The sequence below is a fragment of the Perca flavescens genome, chromosome 7 (genome assembly GCF_004354835.1).
Source record: "Perca flavescens isolate YP-PL-M2 chromosome 7, PFLA_1.0, whole genome shotgun sequence".
Taxonomy (NCBI): domain Eukaryota; kingdom Metazoa; phylum Chordata; class Actinopteri; order Perciformes; family Percidae; genus Perca; species Perca flavescens.
Genome location: NC_041337.1, coordinates 15,098,636 through 15,117,645, shown reverse-complemented (window position 1 = coordinate 15,117,645; position 19,010 = coordinate 15,098,636). Strand labels below are relative to the sequence as shown.

Below are 19,010 nucleotides of genomic sequence, written 5' to 3'. Positions count from 1 at the left end.
GTGCAATGAAGACATGCAGTGTGTGGACAGATTTCTAGATTTCGGACAGAAAGACCCCCTGCTGAGCCACAGTAAGATGAAGATATATGGCAGATGGGGCTGTTGGTACATGGTTTTGGACTTTCTGAAACAGAAGATGCTCAGGCTGGTGTCAACATGTGGGTCAAAGAAATCATGTTAACACGCTCAGTTATCTGCTCCAGACAAATACCCTAAAATTGACATATATACACCTTGTCGTGGTTACAGGATTCAACCATTTACAGCAGGAATCACATCTCTTCACTTCTTATAGACTTTTAGAGTATTGAAGCATTGTTCAGTTTTCATTTCCGTTTTTTTTCTATACATTAAGTACCAATTATATATTTTATAAAGGGTAATTACATCTGGCAATCTTTTCTCAAAGGGAGACAGTTTACATGAAAGTCACTTTATTAGTCATGAGGAGTTACTACTCAGTCATGCCCTTAGAGCAGGGAGACCACATTGATGGAAGGTCTGTGGATGAGGATGCAGTATATTTCCCAACAGGATGATAAACTTGTTGCTAAATTTAATATTGCACAACATCCATAATAGTTTATAGTGGATGTTTTTTGGGGAATACATTGTGTATGTGACGTGAGCAAAATGAGGACAGCCTCTTCTTCCTATACAAATCCAAATATGAGAACCATTCCCACGCAAGGCGAGCCTCTGCCTCTCTGCAGAGTTGCCGTGTCCATTTGTTCTGCTCTAGTTTGTATGTAGGTCATCTGTAGTGGACCAGAGATGCAGCAGAATGGCAGCTGCACATTGCATTAGATGGTATTATTTTATAGTGTTTAGCAATGTAAATCAAATCTATATTACAATATAGCTTTGATTTACATTGCTACTGATTGATGCTGAAATCCGTTTTACACAGTGTGAAGATCTTGAGGATTATAACTTTGTACATGTAACTGAATTATTCCATAGACCCATCCCATCCCTTATTCAAGAAATGTAACTTATTATCTGCTCATAGTTGTGATATACAGGCTTTTGCTTTTATGTTTTTGTATGTATCAAATAAATGACGTGCAAAAACACTGGTACGGACCGTTAAATAACACCATTTTACATAATTTTAATATATAGAACATCCCAGGATGTATTGCCTCTGGAGGGCAGTATATGTTCCATGTTCATCAGTTCTGTTTCTTCCCTACTCCTTCCCTTTAGTCAAGGTGTCAGACAGAAATGTGTAGTCCATAGCTGGATCAGAGGTCCCTATCCATATCATTTAAAGCTTCGCTGTCAACTGAAGCAGAGCTGATGACGTCTCCCACTCTGTAGATGTCATGACAACCAATGGTCTGTGGTAAAATAACACTCAGATATTAACTACAGACTACAAACAGGGGGCACTCCATGATCTGCCTCTATCATGACACCCAGTGGTAAGGTTTGGACTTGAAGATTAAGCTTAAAATGGATGTGAATGTGAATGTATGTGAGAGTTATCCGCCTCAGTCAAACTAACAGTGGAGAATGGAGATAGAAGACACATCCAATGACTTACTGCTCATTTGATGGAGGGTGCTCAAAGTCACACATTTTTTTGTGACTATATTTTTAAGTTCTGCCCATCTAGCAAAGTTTCTCGAGCATATTGTTTCTCCGTTACAGTCAGTCAGTTACAATGGAAGTTTCTAGAAAGACAAATTCACAGTGATAAAGTTTCCCCCCAAAATGAGCTCCTAATTATTCTTCATACATCACACATTTACATAAATATTCAGAACCCAAAACGGTCTTCACTGAGAGGAAAAAAAAAAAAGAGTCAAAACCATAATTCAACACCTTTGCTCTGTTGGCATCCAACATCAAACACTGACAAGTAAAACCTGATACTAACACAGTAGTGGCCAAAGCCTGAAAAACACCTTTGTCAAGATGAACTGGAATAGAAGCTTGATAAAGGTTTATTGTGTTCACTTTACTGTAGCTACTTATGGTGTTGGTATTTTGTTTAATGCACAGTGGTTATCCCATGTTTGTTGGCAGTGTACTGCATGGACTCAGTCAGAAGCAATGTCTGGCCTATTGTACGTTCACTTTAAAAGATTGACCGAATAATGTAGTGGCCCTGTTTTCCCCAATGATGAGTAATAATCAATGAGTTTATCCAGAGCAAACATAATCTGCCGGGACTAACTGCGCTCCACAGGGATGTTTTTTTTTTTTTATTCCAAGTATCAGAAAGATAAGTTGACTATTTATAGGCTTTCAACACATCAACAGCAGCTTTAAAAAAAACAAAAGTATCTGCACGCTGAAACTTATCAACAGAATCACAGCGATTACATGTGTCTGCCTGTTACACAAGAAACGAGGAGGGGGAAAACTCATCTGAAAAGTAAGTTTTTCAACAACAAAAGGCTTATCATGGAATAAAGATATGTTTTATATGTTATTTTGAGTTATTTATTATCTCAACAAAACATTGTATGAATACTGACTGTATCCCTCCCCCCGGCATTTTATGCTCATGATATACTGCATATGTGTAATGTGTGTGTGTTCATGTGTTTTTTTAGGTGAGCCATGGCGGCTGATCTGGACATGGTGAACTTGTTCATCATTGCGGGGGGAACACTGGCTATTCCCATCCTGGCCTTTGTTGCTTCCTTCCTCCTCTGGCCCTCTGCACTCATTAAAGTGTATTACTGGTAAGGTTATTCTACCTTTCACTTTTTATGTTTATTACCTGATGTGAATTCCTTCTTATGAGCCAGAAATAGTAAATTACAGAAGTACTGATGACAAAATTAAAATACATGTCATTTTACCTTAGTATTATTTAGTTTCCTTTCATCTTCTTTTTCTTAATATTTCTTTACTATTATTACCTGTTTCCAGTTCTTTATTGAAGCTATATGATGCTTACATTGAGTTGAATAATCAAACCAAAGACTCCATGTTTTATATGGCTGCACTAGTCCTTTAAATAGAAAAACATCGTCATACCATAGCATTATTTTATTTACTGCATGTCAAGTCAATTCTTTATAAAGCCCAAAATCCCACATTTGCATCAACATGAAACCCTTAAGGTATCTGAGCAGGTAACATAAATAAAATTGGCAACACATGCTCAATTGTTTTTGCATCTATGCCCATTATCATTTGGCCTGAATTTAAATTGCACTGTCATGTCTGTGTGTATAAGCTCAGACGTACCTGCTCCTCTTCAGGTACTGGAGGAGGACTCTAGGCCTACAGGTGCGCTATGCAGATTGCGGTGGTTATCGCTTTTGTTACGCCTACAGAGGAAAGCCTGGGATGAGACCCTCCATTTTGATGCTGCATGGCTTCTCTGCTCACAAAGACACATGGCTCACTGTTGTCAAGGTCAGATGATCTATATAATTAAATAATAATAATAATACATTTATTTTTTATAGCGCTTTTCTAGACACTCAAAGACGCTTTACAGTTTTGGTTACATAGACAACAAACAGACAAGGTGCATAGACAAGGTTACATAACAGACAAAACAATGTGTTACTATTAACTCATGAAACTAACAGATTTGATCGAAATAAAGATTAAACTTCAAACGTGGCATTTTTTAAAGAAACATAACTAGATCAAAAGTCCAGGTGTTTTCATTGCAGTGTCCAAAATTTTCTCAAATTAAACTGGTCAAAATCAAATTTCAAATTCGGACAGCATGAAAAGGATGAGCTGTCAATCAGACCTCTGTCTAATGAGTCTGTCAGTCACATGATCCAAAAAAGCAAAGTTCAGATGAGAGACTGGACACATTGGACATCTGAATTTGTGAAAAATTGAGTTCTTGAAACTGGAAATTTCACAGAGGGTATTCAAACTACATAAGTTCAGATAGACATTTTCCAAAGTAACATATTTTAATGCTATAAATTCAGTTATATGATTCCCATTATTACAGCATTTCTTGGCTGCCATGCATTAATACATTCATAGTTTTAATACTTTCTCCCCTACTGCTCTAGTATCTACCAAAACATCTGCACATTGTGTGTGTGGACATGCCTGGTCATGAGGGAACAACACGCACCAACACAGAGGATTACTCCATTCAGGGGCAGGTCAGAAGGATCCATCAGGTACACTAAAGAAAGAGAAATTACAAATATAAGGGTGTATTTGTCAGGTACCTAAATATCTTTCCACTGAAAAACTGTTTTTGTTCCTCGTTCTTCTCAGTTTGTGGAAACCATTCGTTTAAACAGGAAACCTTTCCATGTGGTTGGAACCTCCATGGGGGGAAATGTAGCTGGGGTTTACGCAGCCTGCTACCCTTCAGAGATCTGTAGCATGACTCTCATTTGTCCAGACGGTCAGTCACTGTGTGTTGTTTCTGACATTTCACTTGATTTCCAGTTTGTCTTCAAAAGTCACATACTGATTTTAAAGAATTAAAAGACATGACCTGACATGATACACACACACACACACACACACACACACACACACACACACACACACACACCTTTATCATTTTGCCTTTCCTTTGTAGTTTGTAGTAACACTTATTTTATTCTGCAGGTATAAGACACCCATGTGAGACCAAATTTGACAATCATCTCCAGGACCTAAAGCACAGCAATTACACATTAAACATACCACTGATCCCTACTACACCAGAGGAGATGGAGGACATGTTCAGACTTTGTTCTCATGTTCGCTTTAAAATCCCTCAGCAGGTCAGGTCCACACTTGAAAATGAAAGCATTATGGATTTCACTTTGTATGCACTCACAGTGGATGATAATATTCACCTTATTCAATGTTTGTGTTATTTTTATACTGCTGCTGTTTATACATGTGCTGTCAATTTTAGATTCTGCAAGGACTGGTAGATGTTCGGCAGCCTCACAACACATTTTATGAAGAAGGTTAGTTCACGAAATTCTAGGGTTTCCCATGTAAGTGTGCAGCATAGTCCATACTGGTAAATTTGTTTCTTTTTTTTATTAGTATTTATGGAGATTGTTGGTGAGACATCAAGATATGCCTTACAGGAGCACTTACATCTGATCACTGCACCTTTACAAGTGATTTGGGGCAAAAAAGACCAGGTAACGTATGATGTTCCACTAAAAGTGACTCAGCAAAGCCTGTACAAATACAGTGATTACTAGGCAGCTTTTGCTTCTAAACTAAGAATCATATGGGGCTGTGTACAAACTTGTAACTTGAAGGTGGGGGCTCAGGTTTCTCTAGCTGCTCCGGTCTGTATAGAGAAACTTCAGTCACATATCTACATAGACATTATATAACTGTCCTGTATTTGTCCAGGTGGTGGATGCCTCTGGAGCTACAGTCATTGCAGAGCTGGTCCCTGGATGCAGAGTGGACCTGCTGGAGAATTGTGGACACTCTGTGGTGATGGAGAGGCCTTGTCGGACAGCCAAACTCATCCTGGAGTTCATCATCTTGCAGCAAGATGCTAGGGGTGGCACAAAGAAATCTTCCTGAACTAGCTAGACTTTTAATAATCTCTTTCCACTGCAATGCTTCACATGTCCCTTGAACGTGACATGCATATGTAAACAGATGTAGGCCTATAGCTTCAAAAAATGGACAGATAGCAATGTTTATAGTGTTCTACATTTCTTAGAAAATGTATCGCATTTCATTTGTAATGTAAACCGCATCATGATAATAAAAGTCCCATGCATTTACCTGTATGTAACTGTGTTCGGAATCGGATGTGTGAATGTATTGATGCAGAGGTGCCTGTGGTTGCAGCAGGACCTCCTCCCCTCCACCCTCCTTGTGTGCGCATTTTTGCTCCAGCCTGGAGCCGAGTATAGCACAGCTGCCCGGACGACCAGCGGCAAACATCACTGACTGTCTGGCTGCACCGTTAAATACCAACCGCGAGTCGCTGTTTCTGGACAAAAAAGACAAATAAGCAAGAAAGCGAGCCGGTAAGGCTTTGTTTTAACGTATATGTTACTTCCCGGTAGTCTAATTAAGAGCCCGGCGTCAACCGTAGTAACAGCAGTTAACGTAAACGGCTCGTGGACTGCTAGCTAGCTTTGTTGGTTCGCTAGCTAGCAGTTAGCTAGCAGGCGATAAACCCTTTCCGCTGTGGTACTCGCATTGTATTTAACGCACCGCTAACGTTACATACCTTAGCGCATCCAAGCTGTATTCACAACCTATTAACATCATTCATCTTTTAAAATATATTTTGATGGATACTTTTTACGCTAGCCACCAAACAAACATTAGCTGGCTTCACTAGCTAGCCATAATCTTAACGTTATTTGATAGTTAAGTGTCAATTATATTCTACATAACTTTGTTACAGCTCATGTTAATGTGACTGTTTTTTCACAGGTGAAATTGAATTAAGCCAAAGCGTATCTGTTCCCTCTATAATTTGGTCCTGACCAAGTGGGTATTGTTCTACAAATGGATAATGGAGACTGGGGCCATAGGGTAAGAGATAGACAGAAGACTTGAATAAGAGCAATGTCAGACGTTTGTTTCTGATAAATAAATGTTAAATTCCCTCTGTTGCCAGTTTAGTTTACATCTGGCATCTAAAACTAATGCAGTCTTCCCTGCAGTAAGTTCTCCCTTCATGAAGGTTGTAATGTTGGGATTTTATCAAAACTTTTTTTTAGAGAGGTGTTTATTTAATTTTGATCATTATGGAGGCTATATTTTGTGGTGCTGTTGATGAATTGTATTGCATTATATTGAGGCTCATTGGTATTACTGGGGTAGACAAAAATGTGAGAAACACTTTTTACTATAATGCAATACCATGCAACACACAACACCACAAACTACATGATTTATTGTAGAGCCTTTGTAATAGACTCCATTTATTTTAGCTAGGTTGGCAGCTGAAATTCACACGGTTCATGTTATTGCCTACAACTGCAGGATGCAAATGCTAACTTACTTTAACTTCACAAAAACATGTGATTCTTATCCTCTCCTTGGTTCCTTTTTGCCATAGATGAGTACTCCTGTTACCTTGAACGTAGGAGGCCACCTGTACACCACCAGTGTATCCACCCTGCAGCGCTATCCAGACTCCATGCTGGGTGCCATGTTCCGGGGAGATTTCCCCACAACTCGCGATTCCCAAGGGAATTATTTCATTGATCGTGATGGGACACTGTTCCGGTACATCCTGAACTTCCTGCGGACGTCTGAGCTGACCCTCCCCTTGGACTTCACAGAGACAGACCTCCTTAGGAAAGAGGCGGACTTCTACCAGATCGAACCTTTGATTCAGTGCCTTAACGATCCCAAGCCACTGTACCCTCCCGACATCTTCGAGCAAGTCGTGGAGCTCTCCAGCACTCGGAAACTGTCAAAATATTCAAACCCAGTCGCCGTTATCATCACACAGCTAACCATAACTACGAAGGTTCACGGTCTGCTGGAAGGTATTTCTAACAACTTCACCAAGTGGAACAAACACATGATGGACACCAGAGACTGCCAGGTGTCCTTCACCTTTGGACCTTGTGACTACCACCAAGAGGTGTCCCTAAGGGTTCACCTCATGGACTATATCATGAAACAAGGCTTCACCATCCGCAACACGCGTGTGCATCACATGAGTGAGCGTGCAAACGAGAACACTGTGGAGCATCACTGGACTTTCTGTAGACCAGCTCACAAGGTTGAAGACTAAGTTATAGCAGTCATCATGGGTGACATTACTGTTTGATATGTCTTCATGTTACACAAGATCAAAAAAGAACACAATATGACCTGTTTCAGTAATGTGAATGATTTTGTTTTCTTATTTTGATCAATGTGGTACAGTGGCACAAGACTTAAAGTCCAGACAGATAGCATAAACACAATGAAAATGTGAATTCTTGATTTATTCACCTGTAAGTGCAAGAGCACTTTCTTATCTTTGCTACCACTACATATTTGACATTTCTTGAATAATTAATACTCCATTGGGGTTAAGTCCTACAAAACAAAAACAGCATTTCTTATGAAGCAGAAAGATCCTATAGCATTGATTTTTATTATGATTGTATGTATTTTAGAGACACAATTATACCCCCAATGAATTGATTTTAATAGAAATAATTGTGATTTAATGTGGTTCCAATACCTGTATCTGTTTTTTCCCGAAGTACGTAATAAAGTGATTGTAAAACTGTAGCCATGATTTGAGACTCTATGCCTACATACAGTATCAAATCTATGTCTAAACATGCATTAATGTGCATTTAGATCAAAAGAGAAAAGAGAGGTGATTGTAAAAATGTTTGTACCTCAGACACAAGCTGTCTTGGTCATGTATTGGACTAAATACTAAACAAGAACTGTTTTGGATCCAGAGTTGTCAGGAGTGAACCTATTTTTTTTTAAATAATAAATTTATGATTATCTTTAGCCCAATTTACAGTAGATCTTAAAATGAATCTCTTAGCGCTCTTATCTCCTTGTATACTACTATTTCTGAAGGCCCTAGTCATCGTTGCATGTGTCTGAGTGTCTTGTGTTTGTATATGTATTTGTGTGCTTGCAGTATTGTGTCATACTGTTACAGTTTAGAGCTCATATCAGCAGTAATGTGTTTGGTCAGTCTAGCCAAAATAAACCCATCTGTGTATTTGTCATTTTTTTTTTTTATGGTTGAACTTTTCACCTTAACTTGATATTTTCCTATTGTATTTCAACAATTCAAACATCCAACCACTTAAAAGCTCCTTGCAAGCATGTAACACCAAGTGGTACACCAGGGCTACGGCTACTTATGAGGTAGTACATGTGACAAATTGTGTTATTTGTCATTTTAATTAAGTATTTGAGCGATGTGGCATACATTTTTTTTTAAATATGTTTACAAATGTTTTCTCGCAAAGTTACATTCATAATTGTGATACCAATGGAAGGCTGTAGGCCTGGACTTCATGCTTTCACTTATTTCCTTTGGTAAAGCACAAATTAAAGATGGCAGCTAATGATGTCCTCAATAACATTCTCGTTGTCAGAAAACAAATTAAATTAAATTAAATGCTAGGATTTTATTTTTTTAATTGTAGTACTCATTATTCATTAGTTAAAAATAGGTGTAAGTAATTGTAAAAAAAAAAAAAAACTACTAGCCGTGTTAAACTTCATTGTAACAGACTTTTTTTTTGTATGCCAGTGCAACCCTGTGGCGTCATTGGATTTCCATTCAGTGACCTATTTAGTTGATTATTTATTGAATCCCAATAGAAAAGGCCCTAGAAAACTATAAACATGCTGACACGTCTATAAAATTCATCTGAGTATCAAATCCAATTACAAGATTTAGCAACCACATCAGCCTATATTTCTTTGCATTTGTTCACAATACCATAATGTGAAGTTTTTTCAGATGTGTCCATGATGCAGGTCTCATCTTTGCTTAAAAAAATGTAATTGCTCTCGACCAAAGAAACAGGTGACAAAAAAACTCAGTTTTTAAACCCGTTTTCTCACTTTTAAAATGCAATTATTTCACTAATGTGTGCACAGGGGAAATTAACAAATGTTTTAACATTATGTGACCTTTTTTTAGCTGTTTGTTTTTTATATTTTCTGTATATATATTTTTTTGCATTGATCTCTTATTCTGTTCAGTGTTTTAAGATGTAATGAAACATGAAACTACAACCGGATGTTACGACTTTTCCTCGGTGCGTTCCTTTTAAAAACCAACGTCGAGCTGCTGTGGATTCCTTTTAAGATTCTTGACAGCCCGTTTAAAACCGCTCGTTTGCTTTACGCCGAGAAACAAAACAAGCGCACCCTCTGCTCACGTCCGTTGCTCTTGTTACCTTATATATATGTCAATGCTTGTTACAAGTGTAAAGGACATGTAAAAGGTCCATGCCTGCTCTATCCTGGAAACAGCAGTTTCTTCTTGCCGAATTGAAGACTGTAGACTGACACGACTTATGTCTGTATGTTAGCCAGGATGTTTAATAGGAGTAATAACGTTAGATATTTACTGAGCCTTGTCCCGGGTAAACAACGTCTGGGGACGTACAGGTTTCTTCCCATCTTCTTTTGCATCGGAGGCGTCATGGAGTGGATCATGATCAACGTGAGGATAGGAAGAGAGACTTTCTGTAAGTTGCATTTGCAAATTGACTTTCTTTTCAGCGGTAACGTTTAATCCTTGGTTTTTGACTTGGTATTTACGCTGACGTTAGCATGATGTGGACTTCTGTTAGCCTGTTAGCCCTGTGTCTTCGCATGTGGCTAAGTCTGTTGAATGTTTAGCTACGTCTGTAAACAAATAATAGACCAACACTTGCTAAGTAACAACATGTGTAGCACATAATATATTCTGACTTGATTAATTACTTATGTCTGGCAAGCTACTTCACTTAACGTTAAAGTCACCCTTCACTCAAAAATGTGTTTTTGTTAAGGTTTATGTCCCCTAAAATGTCTGACCTTGACTATACTGACTTGTGTCTGTGCTAACTTTGCCACTAGAGAGGTGTCTCTCTTACATTCCTCTCAAGAAGGGGGCGACGAAATCTGAGATTCAAATTTATCCTGACAAATTTGATTAGGTACGTCACCGATCTTTAAACCAATCGCTGTAAATACGCAAAAGCCAGCAAAGAAACCTAAAACAGATCAGGCTGTCATGGTTTCCACAGTGGCGTTTTCATGAAGGTAAGCTTGTAGCTAATTGCTGAATATATCTTCATTTTAAATTGACGGTCAGTTTAAAAGATTTTCTTGAGTTTTTGAGAGGTGAGTTGAGCTGATCCTAATTTGCATAAAGTAGCCTGGATCTCAATTTAATGAGCAGGTAACTCAACTCTCCCTCTCTCAAAAGTGGCTGTGATGCTACCAGAATGAATTGCCCAGCTGCCTAGACAATGAATGGGAAAGGTGAAAATGACGCTGCCTATGGACACATACCTTCAGAACAGAGAGTAAAAACACACTGACATTGTAGCTGTGTCAGTCACTACCAGTCATGATACTGTACGTCTGCTAGTTGCTGGTTTAAGTGCACAACAGACTGCTAATCTGACTCTGGTGGAACTCTGTGACAACCGGCCGTGGGACTCTGTGACATCAGGAGTCTCAACCTAGAGGAGCAGCGAGGGAGAAAGAGTAGATGTGCTTCCAGCCCCTTCATTTTTTATTTATTTATTTTTTTACTTTTTATGTGGGAAACCATGTTAAACAACATTTTAACCATAACGGAGTATTTTTTTTACATACTTTAAAATGTGTCTGGAGGGGGACTTTAAAGGGCTATTTCACCACTGGAAAGATGAATATTTATTTAAATTGGGTCATTTATGTAGTAGAAATGTGATTTTCTATTTTTTTTTTTCTTTTTTTATTGGTGCGTTCTAGACCGAGAAAAGCCAGAAAATGTGTTTTTGGCTCATGTGGATGAAAGACAACTCCCAGAATGCACTTGCTGAACTCACGTTGGGAGTTTCGTTGAAGTTGGATGTAGTCCAGTCTGTCTAATGAGCGGACATTTGCAAGCAGGATGGATGGACAGGTGGCCGGCTAGCGTTAGCTTTCCACCTAGCTCGACCTCCTGCCCTCGTTCCGCGTTTCCGCTTTCTCGCACACCGCTTTCGATGTCCCCTTCCCCGTCTAGCAGTCTGCTAACAGGTGAAAGGTTGCGTAGTGTGTCGAGTATTCCGTCTGGTAATAAAGTTTCCTGCATATTCTCCGATCTGTACCAATGTATCCCGGTGGTACACGTGCGGTAGTTTGAATACACATAATTGCAAGGTTGCTGCTGAAAAAGTCTTTGCCAGACAAACCTTTTACATTCTACTTCAGCAGCTGCTCCGTCCCCTTCTTGTTCGTCCATCATCCGCAACTGTTCCTCGCTGTATTGCGGCTCGTACATGTAGCCACAAGCATCGGATTTGCGCACCAGATCTTCAAAATCCCCTTCTGCCATATCATCTTCAAAACTACCTTCCGCCATTGTGGTTAGCCTACTAAGTATGAATTAAGTACTGCTTTCTCTAAACAGCAATAGCCTGTTAGCTTAGCTTCAACATGGCTGGCACTATTTTGAAATTCTGGGAGTGATGTCCCACCCCCTATGGGTGGTTTGTACTATGGCTGTAGTCCATAGCCTCGGGCCCAAAATGCCTCCTATGAAGGCTAAATGACGATTTTTGCGTCATGAGAGGCTTTTTTCCAGACACACAATACAGAGATATCTTGTCTAAGGGGGACATGAGGGAGGGAAGCACGGTCATTCGAAAATACTACCAGGTTTCTACTGATACAAAGCTTAATGCTAATTGGTGAAGTATCCCTTTTAACTTTAGCAGTGTAAAAATTGCCATGTTGCATGTTTAAGTAATTTATCACAGTGTGTTTACAGTGGACCTACGGTTAGGACTGTGCATGTATACAGATTTGGGACACACACAACACCCTTGTTGGTCTTTCAAACATGTGCTCAAATGTTCCTCTCCTCCTCTGCCCTACTGTCATTAGTAAATCTGGAAAAAGTGAGAGAAAGGTGGAAAAACTGTTTTTTTAAGAAACGCAGAGTACAGGCAGTTAGATGGGTCAGACTTCTGCAGGACACTGTATAGGCTACTGTACAGCTGCTAACAGAGAAATACATCACAATATAGCTTGACTTAGTACCTCAGTATTGATTTGAAGTGGTAATATTTTTGTTGTCTCAAACAAGCAAATACTGGTAACTTATAGCATTAGACCCTGATACAGACTAAAAAGACAACATAATGTATATTATGAAAATATGACAACAAATATCAGAGATGATATTGAGATGATTATCACCAGTGGTGGAAGAAATACTCAAATTATTTAGCTATTCCACAATGTAAAAGTATCCCTCCTTTCAAACAACTTACTTAAAGGTGCAATATGTAATATTGTGTGTAATACTGGCAGCTAGCGGTTAAAATAGTTACTGCACTACCAATTCAAAATACTGGAGAGTCTTTTCCCCCGACCCCTCCTGCCCAGACTCTAAGTTCACGGGGGTTGCCAGGCTGAGACCGCAGCATTCACAACAATGTTGCTAGATGCTTTTCTCACATAGCCAGACGTTACTCCACAGCACAGCCGAGTATCTAACGTTAGATGCTAGTCTCACATAGCCAGACGTTACTCCACAGCAGAGTAGCTAACGTTAGATGCGAGTCTCACATAGCCAGACATTACTCCACAGCACAGCGGAGTAGCTAACGTTAGATGCTAGTCTCACATAGCCAGACATTACTCCACAGCACAGCGGAGTAGCTAACGTTAGATGCTAGTCTCACATAGCAAGACATTACTCCACAGCACAGCGGAGTAGCTAACGTTAGATGCTAGTCTCACATAGCCAGACATTACTCCACAGCACAGCGGAGTAGCTAACGTTAGATGCTGGCTATAAACGACAGTCCGTACAAGGGTGATGAAAAAAATATTGTGATCGTTTCAGATATAGACAGTCATAAAAGCCCGTGCTCACGCGGAGCTCTGTAACCAACTGACAGACACCCCTTAAAATTACAGTATGAACCACTACAAACACAACAACCTCACTGTCCTCTCCACACGCCAGTCAGGCACACTTCCTCGGCTTAGAATTACAATACGAAACGCTAAAACTACCACTACCTTGCCGACGGAACACACTTCATTGGCTTAGAATTACGGCAACAATCGCTAAACACACTGCAAACTCACAGTCCTCTCTTTCCGATTTACAGCCCCCCTCTCGTGGCTTAAAATAACTCACCGTTGTCGGCTCCAGCTGCTGAAGAGGCTACACGCTGTAAACAGCCATGGGCTGCTTGCCTGGTCCTCCCGGTAATGTTAACAGTTAGCAGGGTTAGCATGGCGGCGTTAGCCAGGACCAGTCGGGATCACTTTACTGGCTATGTCTCAATTGTTTTTGCAAGTAACCAACTTGGGTACTCTAGCTATATAATTCAATGTGAGTACACAAATGTTGAAATGACAAAAAATGCCCATCCTAGCTGTGATAAATTAGCGTGGAGCTAATGCTTACCTGTTCAGGAGAAAATAAGCCAACTCTGCGTCCTTTTGGGCTCTAAGCTGTCTCCATCTTTCAAATACATCTCCAATATTTACCGGGGGGTTGTTACGTCTCTGGTCACGCGCAACTGTTAGAAACATGCAGTTTTCTTTTTTTTATGTCATGTAGAATCTATCTCTGTTTATCCTGTTCGTTTGTTTGCTGCTTTCATGGCTGTACTACCGTTACAGCTGTAGCGTGCTGGGTTTACGTTTTTACAGGTATATCTGGCAACCCGGCCTGCCTGTCAAACTGGGCCGTTGATAACAACACATAAACATAAATTCCGTCACGGAATGTAAATTTCAAAAAGAAAAAATACTGAAATTAGCATTGTTGTCAGAAAAGATAGTATTTCAGTTTAACATGTTTCCTTAATATCTGATGAGGCATTGGTGTCCTTTTTGGATTTATTACAGTACAAATATTACATATTGGACCTTTAAGTACAGAAGTATGTACTTAAAAGTATTACAATTTTAAAGTAGTCATTATCTAGAATGGCCCCTTTCAACATTTTATTTTTATGTATATATAACATTACGATTTATATATTTTTTTGGATCATTCATTAAATATTTAATCTATAAAATGTCAGAAAATATTGAAAAATTAAATGGAAAAATCAATTTAGAATGTTATAACTGAAGAGAAGCAAAATCCTCACTTTGAGAAGCTGGAACTAGAGAATGTTTGCCATTTTTTTCTTGATAAACAACTTAAACGATTAGTCTATCATCAAAAATGTTACAAACAAATTTTCTTTTGATCGACTAATCAATTAATTAACTAATTGTTTCAACTCTAATATTATATAATTTGATTAGAATTCTTGATTTATTATTGTGTAAGCAACATTTTAATGTTATACCTGGTAGAGGTGGAGCCAATTACTTTATGTACTGTGTTTAGTATTTTAAAGAGCTTCATATTGAATATAAATGTATGTATGAGTCTTCAAAGTAACTAGTAGCTATGCCTGTCAAATACATTTAGTACAATATTTCCCACTGAAAAGTAGAAGTTCTATAAAGTAGCAAAAAAAGAAATAAACTAAAGTAGAAGTACCTCAAACTTTGTACTTAAGTAAAAGCAGTTCCCACTATTCAGAATATCACATTGTTGATATTGCGTTGCTATGTCTGTAGCTACACCTGTAGAGAGAACATAATGGATGTTGGATAACTCAAAAGATTTAAAAAGAAAAATAACCCTAATGTGTTTCTACTCTCCATGAGCCCACATCCATTTATTCCGATGTGCTATTTCAGAAGAACTAAAATGAGTCAAAATCTTCTTGTGTTTAAAAAAATAAATAGCTGCCCTGCATATTTTGTAGTATTCTGAGGCCATTTAGGGATACAGACATATTCCCCTCTAAAGAGAACAGACTCCGTCTCTTCCCTATTTTAATTCCTTATTCAGTTTCCTTATTATATATCTGTAGTAGTTGCAAACTATCTTTAGTCTGCAGGATAACTTATAGACCTTTTCACACCAGAAAATTTGACATGTCACAGAAGGATTTAAAAAAAAAAAAAAATCATAATTGAATTCCAGCTGCTTTGGTTTTAGTCTTGTCTTGGTATAGATTGTTTTCACTGCACACATTTTAATTTGTCATTGCAGGAAAAGCACAGGTGAAAAGAAATTGTGTTAAAGATGGTTCAGTTATATTAAGTATCCCAGTAAGCAATGCTAGTGAGCCAGCACCCTGGAACCGGCTCACCTAAATGGAGTGCAGTCATGTCACTGCAGTTTGAACTGAATCAAAACTGCCTATATCACAGGTCTCATTTCATTCATCAGTTTTCTTTAATTCTGTTTTCTTTCTAGATGATGTCTACCGAAGAAAACGATCAGAACGGGAGTACAAGCAGAAGATAGCAGATGGTTTGATAGTTCTTGAAGCGCCTGCGGCCAAGTGAACGAAGGTCGGATTTAATGTGGACTTCACATGTGTCCTCTAAGGACACATTCTTGGACTCACACTCCCTTACTTGTATCCAACAGGCTGGAATGGACTTCATAGTATTTTACAACAACCGTATCACAGTTATGAAGGAGTAAAGAGTGAAAGGCTGATGGAGAAACATGCAAGTTTATTGTTAATATGATCTTTAGTTAAAAAAAATCAAATGAAATGATGAAATAACAATGGTCTCCTATTGATTTGACAAGTCTATTTTGATGTGTTATGTTTCAAACATTGTATAGCACCTGCCAAGACAAACCAGTCTCAACCAAATTGTAACAAAAGGAAAAAATACAAGAAATAATTTTGGATGATTTTGCACAGATGTGTTCATTACAGGTAGATAGAATTTGATAAGAAACAAAAACACAAGCTTGTTTAAATACCGCTGTTCTGTAATTACACGTTTTTGTTTGATAATGAAAAAAACGTTAAAAGTCTTGAACTGTATGGTAGATTTGAGTGCATGCATATAAAATCTAAATTAAGAACTGCATTTTGCAAATGGTATTTTTACTATATGTATCTGCATCCTTCATCCCCCCATCCAAGGTTGACATCAGTCAAAAGCATGCTTTGGTTATTTCAGTTGTACCATCCGATAGGGAGAGACTGCAGACAGATGAAACTGTTTGGGTGCTTCGACAGCACGACAGGATTCCCGTCCAGTCTCAGCTCGTCCATGTTGGTCCGGATGTAGTGACTGTTACCTTTACAGAACGTCTCATCTGTTACTGTGGAGATATTGTTGTTCTGCAGAACAAACCGGAGAAACAATCCAATGACACATTTGCCCATTATGTAGCTACAGCTACTTGCACTGCAGGAAGAAAAGTAATCAAATTGCTTCTTCAGAGCTTCTCTGATTAATTTCTGTGATTGCAGAGAATTACAGATAAACTTACATGCAGGTGCACAGCGTGAAGAGACTCTGGAAGTTGGGGCACTGCTGTCAGTTCATTGTTTCCAAGGTAAAGATATGCCAGTCTTGTGAGTTTCTGCAACAACAAAAGACCACTATTTTGAATCGGGCGGCTTACTGTGTTAAACATCTGAACTTGTGCAAAGTACATAATGTCTGCAACATTTTAAAATGAGATCAGTTGGCTATCTTACTTTAAAAGCAGTTGCCTTCACACCCTGGGTTTTAAGATGGTTGAAATTGGCATTGAATGACACCAGCTTGTTGGGCAGTATGGGAAGTTTAGTCAGTTTGTTTTCTGCAAGAATGAGCTCCTCAAGATCTGAAAGTTTTGAAAAAGCTCCATCTTCTATCTCAGCGATGAGATTGCCAGTAAGGTCAATTGTTTTTAATGCTGGAGAAAAACGCACACAAAGGGGGAGAGAGCTTAAAAGATGGCATTCACTGAAGAGTTAAATATCATAATGACTTATATTTACCCATGTCTGCAAAGTCTTTGTTTCTTATTTTTGTGATTTTGTTGAAACGTGCATAGAGATGTGCTGTTTCCTTTGGCAGTGCTGGAATGGCTGACATTTCAGGGGACACCTCCTCACAGTAAACAGATCCACTCAGGCAAACACACAGCAGACATGTCGGCATCTCTGAAACGATCACAATATCTTTTTCATCACCCTTGTACGGACAAACGCACTACACATAGTTTAGATGGGGACACTTGATCGACCCCATTGTTACATAATAGGGGCTTTAGCTATGCTCACAAAAATGTGAAAGAATTGTTGCATAATCGGCTTTGAAACAGTTGTTGAAAACTATTAATCTGTTTAAACAAACCTTACCATCAGCTCTTGGAGCTGCTGCTGGGTCAGTGTCCGAGTCTCGAAGGGTGTCATAGTCTGGAAAGTTTACAGTGTCGGTCTGTAAAAAGGATAACTCTTTATAAAAGCTTCTTCCCAACTCAGAAATATTATGCATTTCTTCCACTGGCTTATTGACAAAAGATGCTTTTACCGTAGATTTTCTGACTTCCACGTATTCTTTTGCTGTAGAAGACCGTATCCATGGGAGCAAAATGGATGTAAAAATTAAAGTCCTTAACTGCATCATTGTGTCTCAGTTGCTTGTGAGAAAAGCGTGTCTGTCTGCTAGGCTGGGATCTGAGGTACTTGTGAGCAGGGTACATTTCCATCCAGTTTTTTTTTTTTTTTTTTTTTTTTAAGCTGCCAGTATGCTGTTAAGTAAGAAAATAAAAACTTTAACTCAATACTCTCCAGCACTCAGACTGGTCAGGGTGATTCTAAAGACTATACTGTATTTTTTGTATAGCAAACAGACAGAGTGTTGATATTGAGCAAAGTGGTGATTAAAATATATGTAGGGAAATCATTCAATAAACCGTAATGAAAGCTTCTTTTAAATTTTACTTTAACTGACAAAAGAATGTTGTTTCTGGAAAAACAGTGGTCCTGAGTTCCAGTAATTGATGGAAAAAAAATGGAGTGATTTATGAAATCAATTGCCAAAGCAAGTACCGAACTGGAAAATAAAAAAGCTTTTGAATATGTCCCTTTTTCAAACTACTACCTCGGTTCAAATATGAGCTCCATAACAGCAGTTAATGCACTCTTGTCTCTTTTGGAGGGGGCAGTTCCCCTATTACAAGTGACTATTTCGTAAGAAACAGACAGTTTTGAGGGTGATGGAATATTTTACTTATGTTTATTTATTAATCAGTTTGCCATTGATGAGTTCTAGTGTGCAGCTGTATGCCTTTTCCAAAATTATGACAAACATTTTAGCATACAAGCAGCTGGACAATTACAAAATGTATCTTCAAGGGTTTCCATTAGACAACGTAGCTTTGTTTTTTAAATCTTAATTGAATACAGGTACCAGCTTTTCTCTATTCACAACCTTAAATGTGAGGTGTCCAAACTTCTCCACAGCGGTAATACAACTATTAATATTACAACTACTCTGCATACAGTGGATAGCCACTTATTGCCCATAACTCTGAAAATGTAGGGGTAGTCAGTTAGTTAATAGTGGAT

General features: G+C 38.6%; 4 protein-coding genes across 6 annotated transcripts; 3 read left to right on the top strand and 1 right to left on the bottom strand.

Annotated features, from left to right (window-relative positions):
• The first annotated feature begins 2,574 nt into the window (after positions 1–2,574).
• Positions 2,575–5,714, top strand: abhd6b (abhydrolase domain containing 6, acylglycerol lipase b). The gene is made up of 8 exons (XM_028582572.1): positions 2,575–2,699; positions 3,225–3,381; positions 4,008–4,121; positions 4,222–4,354; positions 4,564–4,721; positions 4,859–4,913; positions 4,996–5,096; positions 5,317–5,714. Exons 1-8 carry the CDS (start codon positions 2,575–2,577, stop codon positions 5,494–5,496), a joined length of 1,023 nt encoding a protein of 340 aa, XP_028438373.1. The 3' UTR covers positions 5,497–5,714.
• A 1-nt stretch (position 5,715) lies between these two features.
• kctd6b (potassium channel tetramerization domain containing 6b) lies at positions 5,716–8,633 on the top strand. 2 transcript variants are annotated; one of them, XM_028583796.1, is made up of 3 exons: positions 5,716–5,951; positions 6,367–6,468; positions 6,998–8,633. In XM_028583796.1, the coding sequence occupies exons 2-3, from the start codon at positions 6,442–6,444 to the stop codon at positions 7,682–7,684; spliced, it is 714 nt and encodes a 237-aa protein (XP_028439597.1). In that variant the 5' UTR covers positions 5,716–5,951; positions 6,367–6,441; the 3' UTR covers positions 7,685–8,633. The 2 variants fall into 2 exon arrangements, with proteins under 2 accessions (XP_028439597.1, XP_028439598.1); XM_028583797.1 differs by lacking the exon at positions 6,367–6,468.
• Positions 8,634–9,684: 1,051 nt separating this feature from the next.
• On the top strand, positions 9,685–16,530 carry uqcc5 (ubiquinol-cytochrome c reductase complex assembly factor 5). Its single transcript, XM_028582194.1, has 2 exons — positions 9,685–10,115; positions 15,896–16,530. Exons 1-2 carry the CDS (start codon positions 9,950–9,952, stop codon positions 15,985–15,987), a joined length of 258 nt encoding a protein of 85 aa, XP_028437995.1. The 5' UTR covers positions 9,685–9,949; the 3' UTR covers positions 15,988–16,530.
• On the bottom strand, positions 15,894–18,151 carry ognb (osteoglycin, paralog b). 2 transcript variants are annotated; one of them, XM_028582193.1, is made up of 6 exons: positions 17,971–18,150; positions 17,799–17,877; positions 17,436–17,600; positions 17,151–17,350; positions 16,940–17,032; positions 15,894–16,787 (listed from the first exon to the last, which is right to left on the bottom strand). In XM_028582193.1, the coding sequence occupies exons 1-6, from the start codon at positions 18,064–18,066 to the stop codon at positions 16,620–16,622; spliced, it is 801 nt and encodes a 266-aa protein (XP_028437994.1). In that variant the 5' UTR covers positions 18,067–18,150; the 3' UTR covers positions 15,894–16,619. The 2 variants fall into 2 exon arrangements, with proteins under 2 accessions (XP_028437994.1, XP_028437992.1); XM_028582191.1 differs by having other exon boundaries at positions 17,799–18,151.
• Positions 18,152–19,010: the final 859 nt, after the last annotated feature.

Bases quoted from the DNA above. Each gene is read 5' to 3' on its own strand.
- uqcc5 (XM_028582194.1), top strand. From the start codon at position 9,950: ATGTTAGCCAGGATGTTTAATAGGAGTAATAACGTTAGATATTTACTG. The intron at 10,116-15,895 runs GTAAGTTGCATT...TTTTCTTTCTAG, and splicing joins GATAGGAAGAGAGACTTTCT to ATGATGTCTACCGAAGAAAA.
- ognb (XM_028582191.1), bottom strand. From the start codon at position 18,066: ATGATGCAGTTAAGGACTTTAATTTTTACATCCATTTTGCTCCCATGG. The intron at 17,033-17,150 runs GTAAGATAGCCA...TTGTTGTTGCAG, and splicing joins TGAAGGCAACTGCTTTTAAA to AAACTCACAAGACTGGCATA. The intron at 16,788-16,939 runs GTAAGTTTATCT...TTTGTTCTGCAG, and splicing joins TTCACGCTGTGCACCTGCAT to AACAACAATATCTCCACAGT.
- abhd6b (XM_028582572.1), top strand. From the start codon at position 2,575: ATGGCGGCTGATCTGGACATGGTGAACTTGTTCATCATTGCGGGGGGA. The intron at 2,700-3,224 runs GTAAGGTTATTC...GCTCCTCTTCAG, and splicing joins CTCATTAAAGTGTATTACTG to GTACTGGAGGAGGACTCTAG. The intron at 4,914-4,995 runs GTTAGTTCACGA...TTTTTTTATTAG, and splicing joins CAACACATTTTATGAAGAAG to TATTTATGGAGATTGTTGGT.
- kctd6b (XM_028583796.1), top strand. From the start codon at position 6,442: ATGGATAATGGAGACTGGGGCCATAGG. The intron at 6,469-6,997 runs GTAAGAGATAGA...TTTTTGCCATAG, and splicing joins ATGGAGACTGGGGCCATAGG to ATGAGTACTCCTGTTACCTT.